Source organism: Triticum aestivum, chromosome 7D, assembly GCF_018294505.1.
Source record: "Triticum aestivum cultivar Chinese Spring chromosome 7D, IWGSC CS RefSeq v2.1, whole genome shotgun sequence".
NCBI classification, from domain to species: Eukaryota; Viridiplantae; Streptophyta; class Magnoliopsida; order Poales; family Poaceae; genus Triticum; species Triticum aestivum.
In genome coordinates this window covers 551,904,538-551,926,007 of record NC_057814.1, presented here as the reverse complement: position 1 = coordinate 551,926,007, position 21,470 = coordinate 551,904,538, and the positions used below count along the sequence as shown (strand labels likewise).

Genomic DNA, 21,470 nt, shown 5'->3' with positions numbered 1-21,470 from the left:
CCTCCCTCACCACTCTATGCGTCCGTGGAGGTACATCGTACTGGTGCGCCCACTGTCCGAATGGGCCTCGCATACTCTTAGTCTAACTTTTTTGCTGTTAGTATAACGCCAGCAGTCAAGTCAAGCAATGCTACTGCTAAAGTGATGCCACATTTAACTAATGCCGCACTCAGTCTAATGCCACCGATAAATTTAAGCAATGCCATTTAATGTCACTGGATTATTTCAGGGTTAGCCGTTGATTGTGGATGTATTAAAGATTTTTCAACTAAGGCATTCTAATGATGTTGCACAACCAGTATACCAACAATGAAACTTGTTACTACCTTCAGATTTTTTGCACTGTTAATGCTTATAGATTACATACCTCACTTTCATGAGATAAGTTAATTTTTTTGTACAGTGTCACCAAAATGCCAAGGCGCTGATGTCATTTTATTTTGGTTAAACTGCACAAAAAATTATGAAGACAAGAGGAAAGGTTAAGAGTGGGCACCTCCTCCTCCGGCTGTTCTCTTGATTCGTTCGATCAAGTTTTTATGTTTGATCGATTATCAAGATTGGGATAGCAATTTTTAAGGCCCCCCCCCCCGAGTTCGAAATGATATTTACCTTGGAGGTACATGGTTTGCAATTTTTTTATACTGTCATTAGTTAATAATGCTAGTTACCTTCAGACTTTTGTATTTGGTTTAATGCTCATGCACAGCTAGTATACCAATGCTGAAACATGTTACCTTTACATTTTGTATTGTTAATTCTTATAGAAAACTTCCAGTGCCAGAGTTTATTGAAATCTGTTCAGTAAAACTATTGTACTGTACCCTGTAATAAAATAACTACTCTACTGTTGCACTAGCCACTGGATTGGTGTATATTTGTAGTATTCGAAATTTCGAATGGTGTTGCATTAGCGTATGGACATAAATAAAGGGTGGCAAGCTTTCCCAGATATGTGCTCAAGAAAACTACTACCTGTTTTTCTAAATACTAGTAGACGTTTGGGTACTTTAAACTGAACTGCAAAACCTCTTATATTAAGGAACAGAGGGTGTAGAGTTCACTCAAATTATCCGGTAAAGCTAGTCACACCTTTGTTAAAATTAATGTTCATTATGTTATCGGAGGAGGTCTGTAAGTTTGTCTCTAATGCATGTCGACTACATACCTGACATCATGATGTAATGTTAAGTCATTTCCTTTTGTACAGTGTCACTGAATTGTCAAGGCGGTGATGGCATTTTATTTTAGTTGAACTGCACAAAATATGCTTAAAAGAAGAGGAAAGGTCAGGAATCGATCATTCTTTCAGAAAGAACTATATATGCCTTTCTGACATCAGCCTCTGTTGCCTTATTTATTCCTTCAAAAAGGTGGTTAGAAACAGTCTTGCTACCTTTTCCCATTAAGAAATTGGAATGCTTATATTTGTGAGTCTATGCTTCAACTAGTGCCACTTTTATAGTAATCACACTTTCAATATCTATGCAAACAGGGATGCTCGAGTTTAGTGGAACTGCACAAAAAGTCCAACTGGTTCAACATTAGGAGCATGTTTTCTCCCAAACCTTTATATCCAATTGGTGGCACTATGAGCTGTTCATAAAGAAGGTACATGGTTTGCTACTATCTTGCTACTCTTTTTGTACTATCATTAGATAGTAATACTAGTGGTTTGCATGTGAATTTATTGGCAGGGTGGACCTACATTGGAGGTGCAGGACATGATTCAATGACTGGATGCTCAATTTCGGTTGTATCGATTTCACCTCTTCCATCACCGCGAACATGGATATCCTTGGTCTGATGAAGAATAGGCGCTATGTTTCTGCTCTGAACAAGCAAATCAATTCAGTATGAAATTGTCCGGGGCAAAACATGACTGTATCAAATTGTCCAGTGCAAAACATGACAGATCTAAGCGGAAGAGACATGTTTAAACCGAAAATACAAGGTGGGGTATATGTTTACTAGCTGCTTGATATTTGTGCAGACAGAGATGTCTGCCCGTTGCTATTTAGCAAACACACAAAGTGACCACAATTTTGGTTGAACTGCACAAGAGAATAGTATAGTCACTGCATGCAGTGCCATTTGAAAATAGACACAGAAAGATTGGATAGTCACTTCATGGACTGCAGAAAAGTAGTACTGTACTATTTATTGGCCAACACTAGGTGCTTCATTGCTTTGGTCTGATTATACAATGGGCATCATTTTGCCTAAGTTAAAGTTTGTATTCCGAAAATAGTCTCGCCGTGTGATCAAGAGAAGACCAAATCATATTGCAGTGCATGTTCCTCCATCATGTGTGGTTCATTCCCATGGTTCCAGCTGTTGGTGAAACCACTTACGTTTGCAAGAGGAATTGTAGACTTCACAAACAAATTTGTCATTCAGTCTGTACTGAATGTTGGCCAAGAGAAGCATCCATGTTAGTAGGAAGAACATATGTTTTTTCTAGATCTTTGCTTTTGGAGCTACATATTTGTATATGATCTGTGAATCATTGAGATGCATTAACATGTTGATCTTATGTATGGGAATCGTACTAGTTGGTTTTAGTTGTGGCTGATCTTTGCTTTTGGAGCTACATATTTGTATATGATCTGTGAATCATTGAGATGCATTAACAGCTCCTTATATCTGTTCGCTCAGTGTTTACAAGTTACCGATCGATCACTAGCTAGCCTACTAATGCGCTCCTGGCTGTTTTAGTTGCGACGCAAGATCCGAAGTGGCAGGTTTTTGAATAGAAATGCCTACCTCTGAAGAAACTGACAAGCTGCTCTGAAGAAAATGCCATGCGAATCTGAAGAAACTGCTAGCAAAAACGTTCGCAAATGCCTTATCTCCCAGCTAAAGTTCATCAATTAATGCCCTCGGCTGCGACTCGTTGCATGCTGCTCCGCATACTGGCTGCGAGCGATTTTGAGTGCCCGCATGCAGCCGACCGTAATTAAGGCAGCTAACTGATGCAAAAAAAGATGCGCTTTAATTGTTGCGGGCCTTTTAAATCCGTGGAATCATTATTGACAAGGAGGGAGATGATTCGAGTGCACTCGTTTGACCGTAAGGCCGGCGTGCAACCCAGCACGGACGGGACAGGACGGCACAGTCAGAATTTCAGTTTCTCTAGTTTTCCACGGCAAGCTGGCGCGCTAAGCCATGCCTGCTTCATTATGCATTGAATTCCGATGACCGTCGCGCTACCTTCCGCTTATAAGTACTGTTTCTCGGCCTTCTATGGTGGCACCGTGACCCAACTCGCCCTATCCTCATAAGCCCCCACCGGCCCGACGTTGCTCGCCACTTATCCTCGCTCTCGCCACGTCCGCCATGCCCCCGCCCGTCCGCGATAGGCGTGGCCGGAGGCGGTCACCGCCGGAACTAGTGTTCGGTTTTTCACCGGAAGGCAGACGGAGGGAGGAGGCATTCTATCGGTCTTTAGATGGCAATGCGGAGATCGAGGACTTGTTGGAGCGCGACCGCCTGGCAGAGGAGCAGGAGTTGTTGGAGCGCGACCACTTGGCGGATGAGCAGCGTATCGCCGATTTGCGCCGCCAGCGGGACATGGAGCAGCAGCGCACCGACGCTCTGAGTCGCGAGCAGAGCGCCCGCACGTGGGCCGACTACGTGGAGGCCGGCGCCCGGAAAATAGCCCTGGAGGCTGTCGGGCACGCACGCGTTCACGACGCCGATTTTTACTACCAGCTCGTCAAGTGGGTTTCCCGCTTAGAAGCCGAAGCTTCGGTGGACCACGCCGGCATGGAAAGGGCCAACGCGCGCGAGCAACGCGCCCTATCGCACCTCTGGCAAGTCCGAGGCGAGGCGGAGGACGCCGGTGCCGGCGTTTAGCGTGTACCGCAGATGGCGGCTGGCATCGTCTAGTTAGCTAAGAGTAAGTTAGTACTTGTACGCTACTAGAGTATTAGTGGAAGTAGATAGTTAACTTGGCTATGATGGTTGTCAAGACCTGTTACTTTGCTCTGAATGTTGAACTTTCCGTTTGAACATATGGAATGGGCTGTTATTTTTTTAAATGGGTTGTATTTGTCCTCCACGGGTTTAGAGGCTGACTTGTGGGCCTACCAAGTTGACGCGTACACAACCAGGAGATGATTGTACGTGGAGAGGATGACAGCAGGGACCCGCCAAGGTCATGGCAATACGCAAGCAAAGTGCCTCCTTATTTCAATCCAATAAAAAAATGGCTCCTCGTAATGGATTTCTGACATCTGGGTCCCATGCCATTGTCAACATAGTCAATAAACGAGAGAGTTGCACAACGAGCGGGTGACATCAGGGACCCAGCAGCTTGCCCAGTTATTTTTGTTTTGGGTTAATTTGATAAATGCCACTCCAAATCTGGTGTTTCTAAGAAATGCCATTGCAATTTCCAAACTTTGTAAAATGCCATTTCATGCCATCCCCAGTGGCATTTTTCGAAGTCTGGAGTGGCGTTTTTCAAAGTTTGCAAATTGCAGTGACGTTTTCCAAAGTTTGCAAAAATTGAAGTGGCATTTTTCAAAGTTTGTAAATTGCAGTGGCATTTTATGAATCGCCATATTTGTTGTGGCATTTATCTAATTTGTTTTTGAGACGGAAGCAGGGTGTCAACTGGGCTGTGCGGGGCACTCTGGCATGTCTAGACAGCCTTCTCTTTTATGTTTACCACAGACCAGCCCAGTACTTTTTTTTTTCTTACTGAAAATGGCTAGCCCAGTTTTTTGTGATTTGCCAAGTAAGTCGCTTTGTCAGGCCTATTGGGCTGCAAATCTTTCAAGACGAGGAGAGCTTCATTCGGCTGGACGAGAAAATGGCCTATCAGTAATGAGAAATGGGCTGTACATTTTTAAAACACATCAAACCGGCAATTACTTTCAAATTTCTTTTTTTCATTTCAAGATTTTAAATTGCATTAATTTTTATGCGTGGACAATTTGTTGGATTTTATATTGATATATATTTATTTTTAAAATCAGTTTGAATGTGACTCAAAATTTCGGGATTAAAAATAGTTCGGACCACACCGAAATATGCAACATTTCGTATAATTTTTTAACCGTGGCCACAATATGGGCTGTAATGCTAACAAAAAGAATATGGGCTCCAAAAAAAACCTTCAGAATTAGCAAATGGGCTGTAAATTATTAGAAATAATGGCAGATGGGTTGTATGCTGTTTTCCACAAATTTGAGGCTTTCCTAAAAAAAGGTTGACACACAAGCAGTGACTGTTGGATGTCTATCCAACGGCCGTCGTGCTTCTTCAATCTCTGCTCTTCCTGCTCCAGCCGCTCAAACAAGCGCCGGCGGGACTACCTGCTCCCTCCTCCCCGCGGCCGGCTGTGCTGCCGCGCAGGCTTCACCGCCCCACCGTACTCCCATCGCTGGCCTAGCCATCCCTCTACTCACCCACACCTGTTGTTATTCTCCGGCGACGGCAGACGAACCGGTAAACCCTCGTATAGTCGTACTCCCCTCCGCGTGGGAAACAACTGCCGAGTCTTCCCTGCCTCTATGTCGTTCCCTTCCTAGGCCTCGCCGTCGTCCACCACCCTGGTGCTCCCGGCGCGGCCTGGTCAACATGGTCAACGACCGACATGCATATGAAGTGGACTGTACGTGGAGAGGTTGACAGCTGGGTCCACGGCCGCACGCAAGGAAATGCCTCCTTATTACGCGCAAAATAATGATTCCTCCACCTGACATTTGGGACCCACCGAAAGGGCCTCTGTATTTCGCGAAAAAAAGTTACCGCCGCTAACAGCTCGGACCCACCAGGTATATCTTCGCACGCAAGGAAGTGCGTCCTTATTACGCACAAAAAAATGAATACTCCCCCTGCTAGCTGGGACCCAGTATAGTGGCAGGCTGACTTGTGGGCCTACTAAGTTGACGGGGACGGAGGGCTTTGTCAACTTAGTCAATATGCACGATTCTACCTCCAGTGACCGTATGATGTCCATCCAACGGCCGTAGTGCTTTTTCCACCTCTGGTCTTGTTGCTCCAGCCGCCCAAAGCAGCGCCGGTCGTGCCGCATGCTCCTGCCTCCCGTGGCCGGCTGTGCTGCCGCCGAGAACTCACCGCCCCCTACTATTCCCATTGCTGGCCAGGCCCTGCGGCGACGGCAGCCTCACACCACAGCCGAACCAGTGAACCCTCGTACTCCTCTCCGCGTGGGCTTCCACTGCCGCGTCTTCCCCGGCTCCGCGTCATCCCCTTCCTATGCCTCGCCGTCATCCACCGCCCTGATGCTCTCGGCGCTGCGTGGTCAACGTGGTCAAGGATTGACTTCCATCGGACGTGGACTGTACATGGAGAGGCTGACAGCTGGGTCCACAGCCGCAGCAAGGAAGTGCCTCCTTATTACGCGCAAAATAATCATTTCTCCACCTGACAGCGGGAGCCACCGGACGGGCCACCGTATTTCGCGAAAAAAACGTTTCCCCCTGACTGCGGGGACCCACCAGCTACATCTTCGCACGCAAGGAAGTGCGTCCGGGCAAAAAAAACGATTCGCCCCCCTGACTGCTGGGACCCACCAGCTACATCTTCGCAGGCAAGGAAGTGCCTGAGAGTCGGGACCCACCTGGTCGAAGCGTACGTAGCATTGTCATTCTGGTCGCGAACGTGTACGTACATACTGGTCGATGTAGAGGCGCGCACGTGTCGTAGTAGAGGCGCGCACGTAGCATGTACATGTACGTACAGCGGCCAGTGTGCAAGAAAGAAAATACGGCCACGTACGTACATACGGGCAGGGTCTCGAACGCCTACTCGCGCATACGTACGACCAGGGCTCGTGTACATGGCTGGGTCGGAACGGAGAAACAGCGTCGTCGTGTTCATGGGGAGCCAACTGGCTGGGTCGGAACGGAATGCGTCGTCGTGTTCATCGGGAGGGCTTGGACGGAACAACCGATGGAAACGAGGCCTGGCGTACCGCAGAACGAAGGAAACGGCCTTGTGTTCGACGGGCCACGTTTGAAACGGGATCCTGTTCATCGGGAGGGGTGTGGCGTACCGCAAAACGGAGGAAACGGACCTACGGTCGAAACGGGGGTCCTGTTGATCGGGAGGGGTGTGGCGTACCGCAAAACGGAGGAAACGGACTTGTGTTGGAGCGCTACGGTCGAAACGGGGGTCCTGTTCATCGGGAGGGGTGTGGCGTACCGCAAAACGGGACTCCACGGGACACTGTTCATCTCCACTGTCGACCCCCTCCAGCCTCCACGGGCTACTGTTCATCCACCGTCGACCTCCTCCAGCCTCCACCTGCGACTGTTCATCCACGGGCTCCTGTTCATCCAGCCTCCACCACGCGCTACTCCACCGGCTACTGTTCAACCAGCCCTCTCCACGGGCTCCTGTTCAACCACCCCTCCACGGGCTACTGTTCATCCAGCCCTCCACCGTCTATTGTTCATTCTGCCCTCCACGGGGTGGTCCTGTTCATCCTGCCCTCTACGGGGTCCTGTTCATCCAGCCCCAACCGGCTCGATCGATCGGGGTCCTGTTCATCCAGAGGCAACACCACGGGGTCCTGTTCATCCACCCCCACCGGGAAATGTTCATCCAAACCCCCCCAGCAACGCTCACTGTTCATCCAGAGGCAGCATCGATCGGCTTCAGTTAGCAGCAGTAGCGAAGGAATCGCTCGATCGGGTTCAGTTAACAGCCATCGATCGATCGCTCGGGTTCAATAACGCGTAGCCTGCAGTGCAATCACTCGGGTTCAGTTAGAGCCCAACGCCTCGCTCGGGTTCAGTTAGAGCCCAACGCCTCGCACCCACGCGCGTGCGTGTACGAGAGAAATGCGCATCGCTCGGCCCCGACCACCCATCGTAACCGGGAACACCCCGATATTTTCCTCGCCCTCGCTTCTACCACGTTTTTTCCGTCATGGACGGCCGAAAGAATGTCATGCAGCTGCGTCTCCGGCCCGCCCAGGACGAAAAGCCCATTTTCTGTCATGATTTTTTGTCATAGAAGTAGGACCCCACCACATCTATGATGATACCGGGTTTTGTCACAATTATCGTCATAGAAGTGTCATAAGTATGACGGAAAAAAAATTCGTTCGGCCCAAAATGTCACGGATGTGTCTTTTTTTGTAGTGTTAAAAGGTCGGGATCATCTCCAGCTAGCTATACTGCTCCCACAACTTCGTAAACAAAGCTAAGCCGATGTAGGGCAAAACCCTAATCAATGTAATTTGTCCTGATGTTCACGAATTGGAGGTGGATTCGACATTCGTGGAAGAACATGAAGAACATGAGGGGAAACACGACAGAAAACACAATTGAACACATATAGATGCAGTAAAAGATACACACAGATAGATTCATGATCCAAATCATCAAAAGAGTGAGATGGAACAAGACAGTTCTTCCCCAAGTCCTAGAACAAGGAGGTCTTGATTATTATATGATGGGAATCCTTCTCCACAAGTGGAGGTATTGATAATCCCTAGGGATCCTTCTGCAATGGAGGTCTTGAACTCCAATGGAGTGTCTCTCTCAAGAGAAATCCCACAAAGGGAGGTACATGAGCTAAGCTTTATGATATGAGATCTATTCTTAGCTATCCCTAGAAATAAGGAGGGGGAGTCTATTTATAGTGCTAGTCATGAAGGGGTAAGAGAGAGAGGCCAAAGGCCACAGCTGCACACACTTAGTTACCGGACGTCCGGTGGCTCGTGCCTCGTGGGGTGCCGGACGTCCGGTGGGCGTCGGATGTCCGCTGATTCTTCCTGGGTGCAGTGGCGCCGGATTTCCGGTAGATGCCATACGTTCGGTGGCTGTAGCTTGCTGCAGTTCCGTCTTCTTCCGTCTTTGCTTACAATGATTTTCTTTAACAAGCCAATAAGTTTTTACAAATAAGTGATTATAAAAAAATGTCTTCGTTGAAAATTGCCACAGTTATTATGGATCGAAGGGAGTATAATTTATTTAGGTAGGTAAATCGTGGACATGACATGATTTGATAAACATTATTTTCACAATCATTAATGTAGATATAATCATGGATTAACGTAGTAAAATATTCATATATCATCATAACGCACGTGCAATTATATATTTACTTTTTTATTTTGTAAATTGTTTGGATTGCTTACCGATGTCTTTGATGTGGAAATGCAGGTGGGATCCGGCCCAACCTCGCGAGTTCGTTAGCGTCAACGGAGTTGGGCAGCAACGCCACCGCCCACCGCGTCGTCGCCGCGTGGGTTCGAGCCAAACTCCACTCCAGTCAATCAATCGCAACCCCTGCGAGCAGTAAAAGCCATTTTTGAACTCGCTGTTTGTGCCACCTCACCTCACAGCAGCCGCCACGTCCCCGGCGTGGCGGTAGCCTCGCGTCGCAGTAGGGTTTTACCTTTGCTTCCCCTTTCCCCAAGCTGCAGAGGCCGCGGCGACCGAGGCGGGAAGAGGGGAGCCATGGAGATCGGGGGGCAGCACCCGGCGAGCAGCTGCTCCAAGGAGCACCAGAAGATCTACCGCGACTGGTTCGCCCTCGCCGACTCAGGTCCGATCCCCGCCTCCCATCTCCCATTCGCCATCCCCGCTCTGATCCCCTTCTGCTTGCTGCTCGCGATCCGATTCGATTCCCCTGTTCTGCCCGCGCAGATGGCGACGGCCGCATCACCGGCCCCGACGCCATCAAGTTCTTCGCCATGTCCAGCCTCCCCCGCGCCGACCTCAAGCAGGTAGGTACCCCGCTGGTCCCGCTAGTACTGTAGATGGAGCTGTCGATTTGATCTCTAATGCGAAACCCTGTCGCGCCTCAAGGTCTGGGCCATCGCCGACTCCAAGCGGCTGGGGTACCTCGGCTTCGGCGAATTCATCACCGCGATGCAGGTTTGCCTCGCTATCCGACGGCATTTCATTGTTCATTGTACCACCATGCTGCTTCTAGAATGTTTTGGCTGTTATCGATTTGTGACGGGCTTGTTGCGATTGGCAGCTCGTCTCTCTGGCGCAAGCGGGGAACGAGATATCCCAGGACAGCCTTCAGCGCGAAGGTTGTTGCTAGCCACGAAATCAGCTCTGTTGATTACTTATTCGTTGAGTGCTAATTGGTTCACGCTGTCTGACAGATCTAATCAGCTTCAACCCCCCAGTGATGGAGGGTTTGGATGCTCAACTTGCCGTAAGTCTGCTATGCCTTTATACTGCGTCGTTAGTATTTATCCATGTTTTTTTGTTGAATTCCACTGACCTGTGAGAGTGATGACAACTGCTTTTCAGAAATCCAAGCATCTGGCAAAGAGGGTCGATCAGGATATGGATGGTAAGGAATGAACCCTTAAACCTGAAGTCATTCCTGGGGAGAAATATATGAAGCATAACATTTTTATTTCGTGTAGGATTTCCTCAGGCACAGGGACCTTCTACTAACCATTGGTTCAACTCGAAGTCATCCAAGAAGGTAGTGCTCATGTTCTTCCGTTTTATTTTGTTTGTTGAGTTGAATTATTATATGTGTCACTAGCTCTTGCAAAATGTTAGAAAGTTTCATTTCCAACACGTTCATTGTTGAATACTCCCTCTGTAAACTAATATAAGAGCGTTTAGATCACTACTTTAGTATTCTAAACGCTCTTATATTAGTTTACGGAGGGAGTAGCATATAACTTTGCTTTTTTGAATGAACAAATGTACTCTGAGAGTTTGCTCTGAGGTGAAGTTCTCCATACATTAGTCATGAGGTGAGGTAAAGCTTTGACATGTGCTCCCTCTGTTCCCTAATATAAGACCTTTTAGCTATTTCAAAATATTGACTACATACATACTAAAATGTGTCTAGATACATACGGATCAAGAAAAAGCTAAAAGGTCTTATATTAGGGAACAGAGGGAGTACTTCAAAGCAACAACACAAGGGTCCTGTTCATTTTGGAGTTTGAATGTAGTTAGCTGTAAGATTTTTTTTCCAGCAGGGCTTCTTTCCTCGGAAATACTTTCTTTTTCAGCAGGGCTTCTTTCCTTGGGAATAGTACAATTTGTACAATACTATTTACAGAGAAACAGCACTTGATGTTGAAATTCAGCTGATTTGGATAAATAGTCAATGTTTTAACTAACATAAAAGGAAGGTTTGACAAAGTACTAAAAATTCTTGATATGTCGATGATTGTTTAATAATGGGGACAAGACATCAAATGCAAGCCATTTATGTATGCAGCTCTGCTGTACCCAACCAAGTAGAACTTAATCTATGTTTACACTGTTGTTGTGTTGAATCATATCATTTTAAGGCAATTTCCTATCCATTTCAATCCATGCTTCAGTTAATGAACTTGAACACAAAAGGTTATACTTAATTTGGCTGAAGCGTACCTCAGTTATCCTACAGAATGTGCTGAGACACCATAGAGAACCTTGGATTGATTGTGCTTTATGAACTCAGGCATTTAGTAATTTTGTTTCTGGTGATTAGACATTGCAGACTTGCATGCTATTAAGTTAAATAGTAAGGCATTGTGGCAAAGCAAGTGATTTTCTATCAAATGATACTGATTTCCTCAGTGACACATGTATCATTTACGCTTACCTTCTTTATGGTGTTTTCAATACAGATACCCCTGACTGCTGTTACTTCTGTCATTGATGGTTTAAAAAGACTATACATCGAAAAATTGAAGCCTTTGGAAGTTACATACAAATTCAATGATTTTGTGTCCCCTTTACTGGTAAGTACTTGTATTCTCTGTATCTGCTTTCTATACGAGTTGAAAATGATTACTTCACTCGCTTTGCGTGTTTATATTCCTTCCTAATGTTATCTCCTTGTGGCATTACCTTTAAATAAGCTACTTAAGTACAAAATAATATCCTTCATTTTGCAGACAAACAGTGATTTTGATGCAAAGCCAATGGTTATGCTCTTAGGTCAATATTCTACAGGGAAAACTACTTTCATCAAGCATCTGCTAAAAACAAGCTATCCAGGTTATGTACTTAGCACATGTATTTTCTGTAGTTTCCCGGTTCAATTTAATCACATACTATGAGACAAACTGACAATTAATCCTTCTGCTTTGCAATTTTGCAGGTGCCCATATTGGACCGGAGCCGACAACCGACAGATTTGTTGTTGTCATGGTAACTTCAAAGATTCTTAAATCTTCTATTTGTAGGAATACTAGGTGGACCAAAAAATATTACCCCAGATATGATTTGGGAATGGAAGTTTATTGAAAAATATAACTGGAGAGTTTATGCCCAATACATGGTTTTCTACAGCTCTACAACTCTTCATGCATTAGTGGCTGATTTCTGTTAGATTCTTACCCGACTATTGATTGTTTGGGACTGTTGGTGGCTTGTGATGCTACTTACCTAGCTTATCTATTTGGCACAGTGCTTCATTGATTAGCATTCTGCACCTGCTTTTGTGAAACTTTCCTCTGGATCACCGAGCTAGAATTATTGTTTAGAGTATGTCATCGATAATGGCTGCTGGTTTCTCAAGGCTTTGTTAGCTAGTGTACAAGAAGCGTAAACACATGCCCAGTAGTCAAGATTAACTTCAGGCCCTTCTCTTCTAGATTTTGTACTTATTCCTGCTTCTGGAGATTGTAAGTGAGGTTAAATCGCTATGGACACTATTGATTCATTTTTTCAGTTGTTGCAACTTATATTAGATGCTGGTGCAATGTAAACAGAATTGACCACATGTCCACATCCCAGATAGTATATTAATGTACAGTGCTTTACTTATGTTTCTCCCTGTAGTTTCTTCAGTAGTCCTGTTAATTTTCTTCCTCTTACCAGTCAGGACCTGATGAAAGGACTATCCCTGGGAATACTTTAGCTGTTCAAGCAGATATGCCTTTTAGTGGTCTCACAACATTTGGGACTTCGTTTTTGTCCAAGTTCGAATGCTCTCAGATGCCACATCCAGTAAGCTTTTATTTTTATGCATATGTAGAAGGCACATGGTTATCTGGACACTGAACCTAACTTGTACCTTGAAGCTACTAGAGCATATCACATTTGTCGACACACCTGGTGTTCTTTCTGGTGAAAAGCAACGGACACAACGTAGCTATGAATTCACAGGTGTTACATCATGGTTTGCTGCCAAGTGTGACCTTATCCTGCTTCTGTTTGATCCTCATAAGCTTGATATCAGCGATGAGTTTAAACGTGTCATCGGATCTTTACGTGGACATGATGACAAAATACGTGTAGTTCTAAACAAGGCCGACCAAATTGACACTCAACAGGTAGTTATTCATTGTTCTCTCTGCATGACCTGTGGTGTTTATTGCTTTATTTTCTGTACATAACAGTTTTTTACCTGCAGCTTATGAGAGTGTATGGTGCACTTATGTGGTCTCTTGGTAAAGTATTGAATACCCCTGAGGTGTCTCGCGTTTATATTGGGTAACCATCCATGCCCTCATTTACTTTGTTCCACTCATATAGTCAAATGTATTGTAGTTTGCTACATATTACTCTCGGCTTATATTCTTGTCAAAACTCTAGATTGAATATTACTAGAAGTCTCATAGATGTACTTTTTTTAAAATCTCAGTGGAGTGTTTAGCATACTTTGAATCGCTTGAGCGAAAATATCTGAATCTTGTGCATGTAAATGGTACTGACTGGGTCAACCCAGTATATTGAAACAATAAACTCACTTTAGGAATCGACATGCAGATCGTTCAATGATAAACCAGTAAAGGAATCAGCTGTTGGCCCGATCGGAAAGGAACTATTTGAGAAAGAGCAGGATGATCTCCTTTCTGATCTAAAAGATATACCAAAGAAAGCTTGTGACCGCAGGGTAAGTTTTTTTCACCGTTTGTGTTCTTTTTAAGTCCCGGTCTGCTGTTTTTTTTTTCCGCCACAATTAACACATTGGTATATATGTACAGATCAATGAATTCGTCAAACGTGCTAGAGCTGCCAAGATACATGCTTATATAATTGGGCATCTAAAGAATCAGATGCCTACGATGATGGGGAAAGCTAAAGCCCAGCAGAAACTTATAGACAATTTGGAGGGCGAGTTTGCAAAGGTGTGTATTTTGTTCGTCTTTCTAACTTTGTAGCCAGTCCACAACTGTTGCGCATTGTAAGGACATGATGACCCTTTGCTTCTGTTAAGATGGAGCCCTATGTTTATGAGTTCATAGCAGATGTTCTTAGCCCAGGTGTTTAGTTTTGGTATATGGGCATCATACAGTTTTACTACTTGCCAGACCACCACTGGCTTTAAAATTGCAGTTTTAACGTGCAATAAGAGCTGATTGCGGTTTGCTGTCTGTCTGAACTTCTGCTTCTACGCACTTCCTTCATTATTAATAATATTAACGCTGAACTAATAATAACGGATGTCTGTTGGCACAGGTGCAAAGGGAGCATCATCTTCCAGCAGGGGATTTCCCTTACGTGGAGCACTTCAGAGAAGCATTGGGCGGGTACAGCATCGACAGGTTCGAGAAGGTGAAGCCCAAGATGATCCAGGCGGTGGACGACATGCTCGGGTACGACATCCCGGAGCTGCTCAAGAACTTCAGGAACCCTTACGAGTGAGCAGACATCATGATGGAAAGACCGGCTTCGGTCTCAGGCGTAGATGGTGGTAGCCAGTCTAGTAGGGTATTTTATTGCTATATTGTACCCATTGCTGTGTAACTGTATGCATAAGAGCCAGAAGCAATTGCTCAATTGTTGGCTGGAGAACGGCCTTGTTGTAATGGCATGGAAAGAATTCGGAATATGGTATGGTGGGGTGGTCGCGTTGATCCTTGAGATGATTATCTATTCGTTCGGAAGAGCAGCTTGAATGCTTGTTGGTGCGATCCAGTCAACTGGCTACCCATGAAGAGTGCTGGACCACCGTGTGTGTCGTCTGCCAGAGGTCCTTTTCTGGGAGCAGCCCTCCTGTTTTGCTGTATGTGGAAGTGGTATTAATTTGGTGTTCATAGACTAGAGATCACCTTTTCATGGGTACAGTTTGGGTGCGCACCTGTTTCTTCGCTTATGTCTGTAACGAGCGATGCAGAAATGTGCCTCGCAGCTGTGGAGGTTAAATGCTGCTTCATGTTTTACCTTTCGGGGCTGTCATACTATTTTTCATTTCGGCAACAGGCATTTTTGAACCATAGGATAAGGATCCGATGGCCCGGACGGTTTCCCTCGTCCTCATCTTAGCACACCTCTTTCTCTCCTCTGCCTGACATGTGGAGGGTGGAAGGGCACAGCTAGGCAGAATTCGAAGTCAAAAGAATGATTGTCCTGCAAAAATAAAAAAGAATATTGTTCTGTCTCATGTCTCTCCATGCCGCCGTGCTCCATGTCGATCTTGCCACTGCCACTCAAGAATAAAAGAAGAGCAATAAGAAATTCTAGGTGGGGAACTTCGACCAAACAAATGAAAAAGCTCGCCTCTAGCTGGCGAGTCTGCCGTATTTTTTTCTTCTAGGAAAACAATGTTAAACCAGCAAACGAGTCGTAAGCAAGTCGCCTAAACCGACACTACGCTTTCTGCTCGCAAGTCAAACACGGTTGGCACCGGCAGCCTGTCACAGACCAGGAGCCCAGCCCGCGCCGACCCCCGCAGCTGCAGCCGCGTCAATCATTGTAAACGTTCGGCTAAAAATATAGTATATTAGACGCCACTAAAAAGAAAACATAGTGCCAGAATTATTTTTTCGAATTTTAAGTTTGCTAACCACATGTCCCATGCGGTGCCAAGAAATATATAAAATCAATAAGCAAATAAAATGTAACTCGTACAAGAAAGAGAGAGAAAAAAAAGTAGAGATCGAAAAAAAACAAGGTGGAAAAGACAAGGACGCCGCCCGCCGAACACGCTTGGAAACGCTGACGACCCGCCCGCCGGCCCGGTCCGGCCCGACCCCTTCCGCCCGGCTTCCTCTCCCCGTCCAAGTTTCAACCCCGACCCGACGCGCTCGGGCCCGGCCTCCCTCACGCCTCCGTCCCCGTCCGGCACCAAACCCATCCCATCCCATCCCCTCCCACCCTTTTCCACACCTGACCAACGATAGCCAGGCCACCGCACCCGCAGTTTCGTGCACCGCACTTCTCCACCCACCACCTACCTCCCCCCGTGTTCCCCTCCCCCCTCAAAACCTATCGCCGCGGACCATCTACCCACCGACGAGCGACTGCGGCCGATTGATCCGCAGGGCGAGGCGGTGGCGGCGGAGGGAGCCCACCAGATCCGGCCGCGGCGGCGATGATGAAGCAGCTGCTGCCGCAGAGCCAGCTGCGGCGCTCGGCGGCGGCGTCGGCGGCGCGCTCCTCCGTCAGCGGGGTCGAGGGCGCGGGGGGCCCCGACGGCGTCGGCGCGGGCGCCGGGGCGGGCGGGCGGACGGCCTCCTCCTCCACCTTCTGGTTCCTGCTGCACGCGCTCTGCTGCCTCATCTCGCTCTTCCTCGGCTTCCGCTTCTCCAGGCTCCTCTTCTTCCTGCTCTTCTCCAGCAGCGCGCTCTACGCCGCCACCTCCAACAACAAGTCGGCCGTGCTCCGCGCCATCACCACCACCACCACCACCACCACCACCACGACCACCACCACCAACACCTTCACCCTCTCCTTCGCCGCCGCGGGCAACCCGCCCCCGTCCAACCCGGACAACCTCACCGCCGCCGCGCTCGAGGAGGCCGCCGGGAGCACGCAGAGCCACGTGGTGGTCGGCCGCCACGGGATTCGGATCCGCCCCTGGCCGCACCCCGACCCCGTCGAGGTCATGCGCGCGCACCGGATCATGGAGCGCGTGCAGGAGGAGCAGCGCCGCTGGTACGGCGTCAGGGAGCCGCGCCAGGTGCTCGTCGTCACCCCGACCTACTCGCGCGCCTTCCAGGCGCTCCACCTCACCGGCCTCCTCCACTCGCTCCGCAACGTGCCCTACCCGCTCACCTGGATCGTCGTCGAGGCCGGCGGCGTCACCAACGCCACCGCCTCCATGCTCGCGCGCTCCAGCCTCACCTTCGTCCACGTCCCCTTCCCGGAAAAAATGCCCCTCGAATGGGCCGACCGCCACGCCACTGAGAACCGCATGCGCCTCCACGCCCTACGGTATGCGCACACTTCCCTACTAGTTCCTACTACTCATAGCCAGATAGCCTGCCTGCCTGTAACAGAGAGTATAAGGTGACTTATTACTGATGATGATTGGTTTTCTCGTGTCATGTAGGGTGATCCGGGAGAGGAAGATGGACGGTGTGGTTGTGTTTGCGGATGACAGCAACGTGCATAGCATGGAGCTGTTCGATGAGGTGCAGAAGGTCCAGTGGATGGCCGCGGTGTCTGTGGGTATCCTTGCGCACACCGGAACAGCAGAGCAGCCACGCCTTACCGAAGAGGACAAGAAGAACATGCCTCTTCCAGTCCAGGGCCCTGCCTGCAACTCTTCAGGGCATTTGGCTGGATGGCACACATTCAACACGTTGCCGTTCTCTGGGAAGACCGCCACGGTGGTTGGCGAGGCAGCGCCGGTGCTACCGAAGGGTTTGGAGTGGGCTGGGTTTGTGATGAACTCTAGGATGCTGTGGAAGGAGGCAGAGGGCAAGCCTGATTGGGTGAAGGACCTTGATGCTGTGGGGGAGAATGGGGAGGAGATTGAGAATCCTCTTACTCTCTTGAATGATGCGTCCTATGTTGAGCCGTTGGGGAACTGTGGGAAGAAGGTCCTACTGTGGTGGCTCCGTGTTGAAGCCCGGGCCGACAGCAAGTTCCCACAAGGGTAAGATTTCGTTTTAGACCCTGTTTTTGTTATGTGTTGCTGGTCATTTTAATTTTTCTGTTTCTTATCAGAAAGTATTGTGATGTTCTATAGGACACCTCACCTTTTGTCCAATACTTTAAACACCTCATGCAACCACAGATCATAGATAACCCTTCCTGTTAGTTAGGCCTGACCAGACTTAGTAGTTACAAGCCCAGTCTCACTTTTTGAAGGGTACACCACGAAAGCATGACCTAAGCCAACTATTTTGCAGTTACCATGGAACTTAAACGTCAATGTATGTTTGATCTAGCAACAGAACTGCCATTTCCAGGGGCACAGCCACCATGTACCTCTGGCATGGGCACTTATCAGGGCTCCCCGTTTAGTCTCTGGAGAATTTTTTTTCTCCAGGCAGAGGTGGGCTGGTGGCTGTCTCAGGAATGTAGGAGGGATTTGTTTTTCAGGGCTGCTAGGCCCAGCCCACAAGCGGCAGCTGATCAAGTCCGAGTGATGTGCTTGGTTGTTGAATAGATTTTAAGAATTGTCACTGTATCGTGGACACCCAGATAGTTCACCAGGCCAAGCTAGCATATGTTTTTCCAGGACCTCAACCAAACAGCCACCAGGCATTTTTCAGGCATGCTCCAGGCCAGGCGTAGCACAACGTGGAGTTGTGGACACCATCCAAACACGCTATTAATCCTGCTGTATTGCCCAGGCTCCAAAAGTTTCCTGGCTCCACCACTGCCCACATTTAGTATGGTTATGTTGGGCTGAGTGGTGTCAGATTTCGTTACATGTGATTTTCTAAATGAAAAATCTTTAAAAACCCAGTTAGAATAGCCAATATTGCCCAGCCTCTAGCCTGTCTTGTCTAAGCGTTCCATTCTGTTCTAGGATTTTTTATGTGTTGTGCTTGTAATACAGTTAAATTAATCTTTGGGATCGAGAGCGCTATAGGCCTATGATAGTTTTGCTTGGTTTTTTTCCTTTTCATACTAGTTTCGGAAAGGAACTTGATTCTGGTTTACACTTTGACATTCATTTACAATCTGCTAAAGTGCTATCTTGCATTCTGTATTTCCAAACAAAGGCTGTTTCTCTTCGCGGAATGTCCCTGTTATCGAGGGTTGTACTACTATAGTTTTGACTCTCCACTTTAGTGAAATTGCTCAACGCAGGTTGCACCAACAGTTCTGCAAAGTAGCATGTGTGCAATTCATTTTTTAGCCACCAGTTATTTGGCACGCATTAGAGCCAGTGTAAAATAAAGTATTTCGTAGCTGCAATATCTGTCTATTTTTATGTAAACATTTGAGATTGACCTCTTCCACTGGCATGGTGCCATATGGCAACGTTAGAACAAAGAATGTTTCAATATATCATTGTCAACATAAGTGTTTAAATTTTGCACCCTACATTGTCATGTAGTTTAGCATCGTCAAATTGAATGGTTTAAACGTTTAAGAACATTTCCTCGTGTTAGTCTTGGTTTCCAAAACCATGTGTACCCCTTCTGAGAGACTTGAGGAATAAAAGGTCTTGAGAAAAACTCTGGATTTCACTGCACTCAAATAGTACAAGATTCTGCTAACTGATCAACTCTGATTATCAGATTTGTTCGCTTAGATTTTTCCTCCTCTTCTGTATTAAGCATGCTCAATTTTCTTCTTCTTTAGGCTGTAATAACCTTAGCTGAAATTATCCATTTTTAGGCTGTAATAACTTAAATTCTTCTTTTGCAGGTGGGTGATTGAGCCACCGTTGGAAGTTGTTGTTCCCGCCAAGCGCACACCATGGCCAGAAACCACCATGGATGTCTCATCGGAGATGTTAGACGCCAAGCAAGAGCAAGAGGACAGGCAGCTGCCAAGGACCAACAACAGGTCAGCCCGGCCCCGAAGCACCACCACGAAGCGGAAGGGCGACGTCCACAACTGAGGCAGGATAAACAGACCATGTAATGTACATCTCACACCACCTTACACCCGCGGTATCTGCAATAGGAGGCATGTCCAGTCGATCTAGTGGGTATTGTGTTTATTTTTTTGTTTCCTGATGTTTTGCTCTGGTGGTAACGACGACGGCCTCGTGCTGGGGATATGTCTTCTGTAGAAGACCGTTTCGTTATCTGTAGCTCTACCTGTTGTGCTGTAATATAACACCGCAGTTGATGTCTCAAGAAAATGGCGTCTGAACTTGGATGATCTATACGCATGTCAACTCTGAAGTTTGTATCGTGTGATGAATGTTTTCAAAGCACAGTTTCCCCTTTTATTGGGGCGTTGTACAACTTTTACTGGACTGTACCCCCTCGGTATAGTTGGTGATCTAAACGCTCTCATATTTCTTTACAAAGGGTATATTAGTTACTGCCTCCGTCTCACAATGTAAGACGTTTTCTGGGGACATTATGAGACGTTTTCTGGGCGGACATTGGAAAAACCGTTGGCGTCCTTTTCCCTATGCAAAACATTGCTGCAGGTCGCCTCTGATTGCTTTGATGTGCCTACTGTACACCTGTCTCCCACAAGCCAGATCGCGACTACGTGCCACGGGCTTTGTACTTTGGGTCACTTGGAGCGACCATTTCCACGAGGAGCTCCGTCCGTCCGTCCGTGTGAATGATGTGAGCCGTGTTGCGCAGGTCCCCCGTGTGGTTCGGTTCGGTTCCCCGGGCGAGCGAGAGATCCTTCCGCCAGCAACTTCCGATCGATGATGAGAGACTGCGTGGAGTGGTCAGTCGGTAGAAGCCGAGAACATGGATGCAGTTCCTCGGCGCTTCCCCGTCCCCAGCACGGTCTCCCGTGAGAAATCCCAAGCTGAAACCAGCTTGTGCAAAAGCCGAGGCCGAGAACAAGTGACGGTGCATTTCATTTCAACAGATAAACGTGCACACACATTGTTCTTCCGAACTATGTACACAGATAGATACCGCTATGACTGACCCAGGTTGAATCACAAGTGTTGAATCTAGAGCATGTTGGAGTATAATGTCCAGCCCTCTTTCATAGTTGGGACTTTTGGATGAGTTGGCTGGTGCATGAATTCAGTAATGGTTTTGTGTTAGTTCGGACTTTTGGATGAGTTGGCTGGTGCATGAATTCAGTAATGGTTCTATGTTGTGTTGTTGTTGATCTAACCCTCCTATGGGGTATATATAGAATACACGAGGGGTAGAGACTTGGAGTACAAGACAAGTAATACATGGTTTAAACCTATTCGATCTGTACTCTTTATCTCTATCCTTAAACCAAACTATATTCTAACAGAGCATGCACAGGGTACAGAAAAGGCAGGCCGCGCAACATTGCGCGCATTCACAAAGGCATCCAGGGCAGCATGGGTCGATGGCCTCATCAGCGTAAGGAGCAGCCATCTCTCCACTTTGCTCGAGCCGAACTCCATCAGATGTTGTTGATATGCCTCTATGTGAATTTGCTTCAACCAAATGCCAGTATGCTCCTCCTCTTGAGAATGCATTCGCTAAGGCTCTCTCCAAGTTCGGACAGCCTCCGATATATAGTCCCTCAAGGGTAAGGAGCTGTTGCAAGAGTCCATCCGTTAGCGTCTCTACTATCGGACACTTAGAAATATGCAGCTCCTTGAGCGCAGTGGGTCTATACATTCCATCTGGAAATGCCGTCGTCAGGGCGTCGCACTTAGCCAGGAAAAGTCTTCTCAGATTTCTAGCGTTCCCAAGAATTGTTGGCACCGTTACCAGCTTGTGGCAATAAGCTATGTGCAATTCT

The 21,470-nt window shown here is 47.3% G+C and overlaps 2 protein-coding genes across 2 annotated transcripts; both read left to right on the top strand.

Annotated features, from left to right (window-relative positions):
- The first annotated feature begins 9,224 nt into the window (after positions 1-9,224).
- On the top strand, positions 9,225-14,774 carry LOC123164616 (EH domain-containing protein 1). Its single transcript, XM_044582155.1, has 16 exons — positions 9,225-9,534; positions 9,636-9,715; positions 9,798-9,866; positions 9,973-10,030; positions 10,106-10,158; positions 10,257-10,299; positions 10,376-10,437; positions 11,588-11,701; positions 11,858-11,960; positions 12,064-12,113; positions 12,786-12,914; positions 12,989-13,240; positions 13,321-13,400; positions 13,677-13,803; positions 13,895-14,038; positions 14,370-14,774. The coding sequence occupies exons 1-16, from the start codon at positions 9,447-9,449 to the stop codon at positions 14,553-14,555; spliced, it is 1,638 nt and encodes a 545-aa protein (XP_044438090.1). The 5' UTR covers positions 9,225-9,446; the 3' UTR covers positions 14,556-14,774.
- A 1,180-nt stretch (positions 14,775-15,954) lies between these two features.
- Positions 15,955-19,929, top strand: LOC123170097 (probable beta-1,4-xylosyltransferase IRX14). Its single transcript, XM_044587940.1, has 3 exons — positions 15,955-17,066; positions 17,185-17,733; positions 19,464-19,929. Exons 1-3 carry the CDS (start codon positions 16,225-16,227, stop codon positions 19,657-19,659), a joined length of 1,587 nt encoding a protein of 528 aa, XP_044443875.1. The 5' UTR covers positions 15,955-16,224; the 3' UTR covers positions 19,660-19,929.
- The last annotated feature ends 1,541 nt before the right edge of the window (positions 19,930-21,470 follow it).

What these genes read in the sequence shown, in the direction of transcription:
- LOC123164616 (XM_044582155.1), top strand. Translation starts at nt 9,447, where the DNA reads ATGGAGATCGGGGGGCAGCACCCGGCGAGCAGCTGCTCCAAGGAGCAC. An exon ending in GGTCGATCAGGATATGGATG is followed by an intron (nt 10,300 to 10,375) that starts GTAAGGAATGAA and finishes TATTTCGTGTAG; the next exon opens with GATTTCCTCAGGCACAGGGA. An exon ending in GTGTCTCGCGTTTATATTGG is followed by an intron (nt 13,401 to 13,676) that starts GTAACCATCCAT and finishes ATCGACATGCAG; the next exon opens with ATCGTTCAATGATAAACCAG.
- LOC123170097 (XM_044587940.1), top strand. Translation starts at nt 16,225, where the DNA reads ATGATGAAGCAGCTGCTGCCGCAGAGCCAGCTGCGGCGCTCGGCGGCG. An exon ending in ATGCGCCTCCACGCCCTACG is followed by an intron (nt 17,067 to 17,184) that starts GTATGCGCACAC and finishes CGTGTCATGTAG; the next exon opens with GGTGATCCGGGAGAGGAAGA. An exon ending in GACAGCAAGTTCCCACAAGG is followed by an intron (nt 17,734 to 19,463) that starts GTAAGATTTCGT and finishes CTTCTTTTGCAG; the next exon opens with GTGGGTGATTGAGCCACCGT.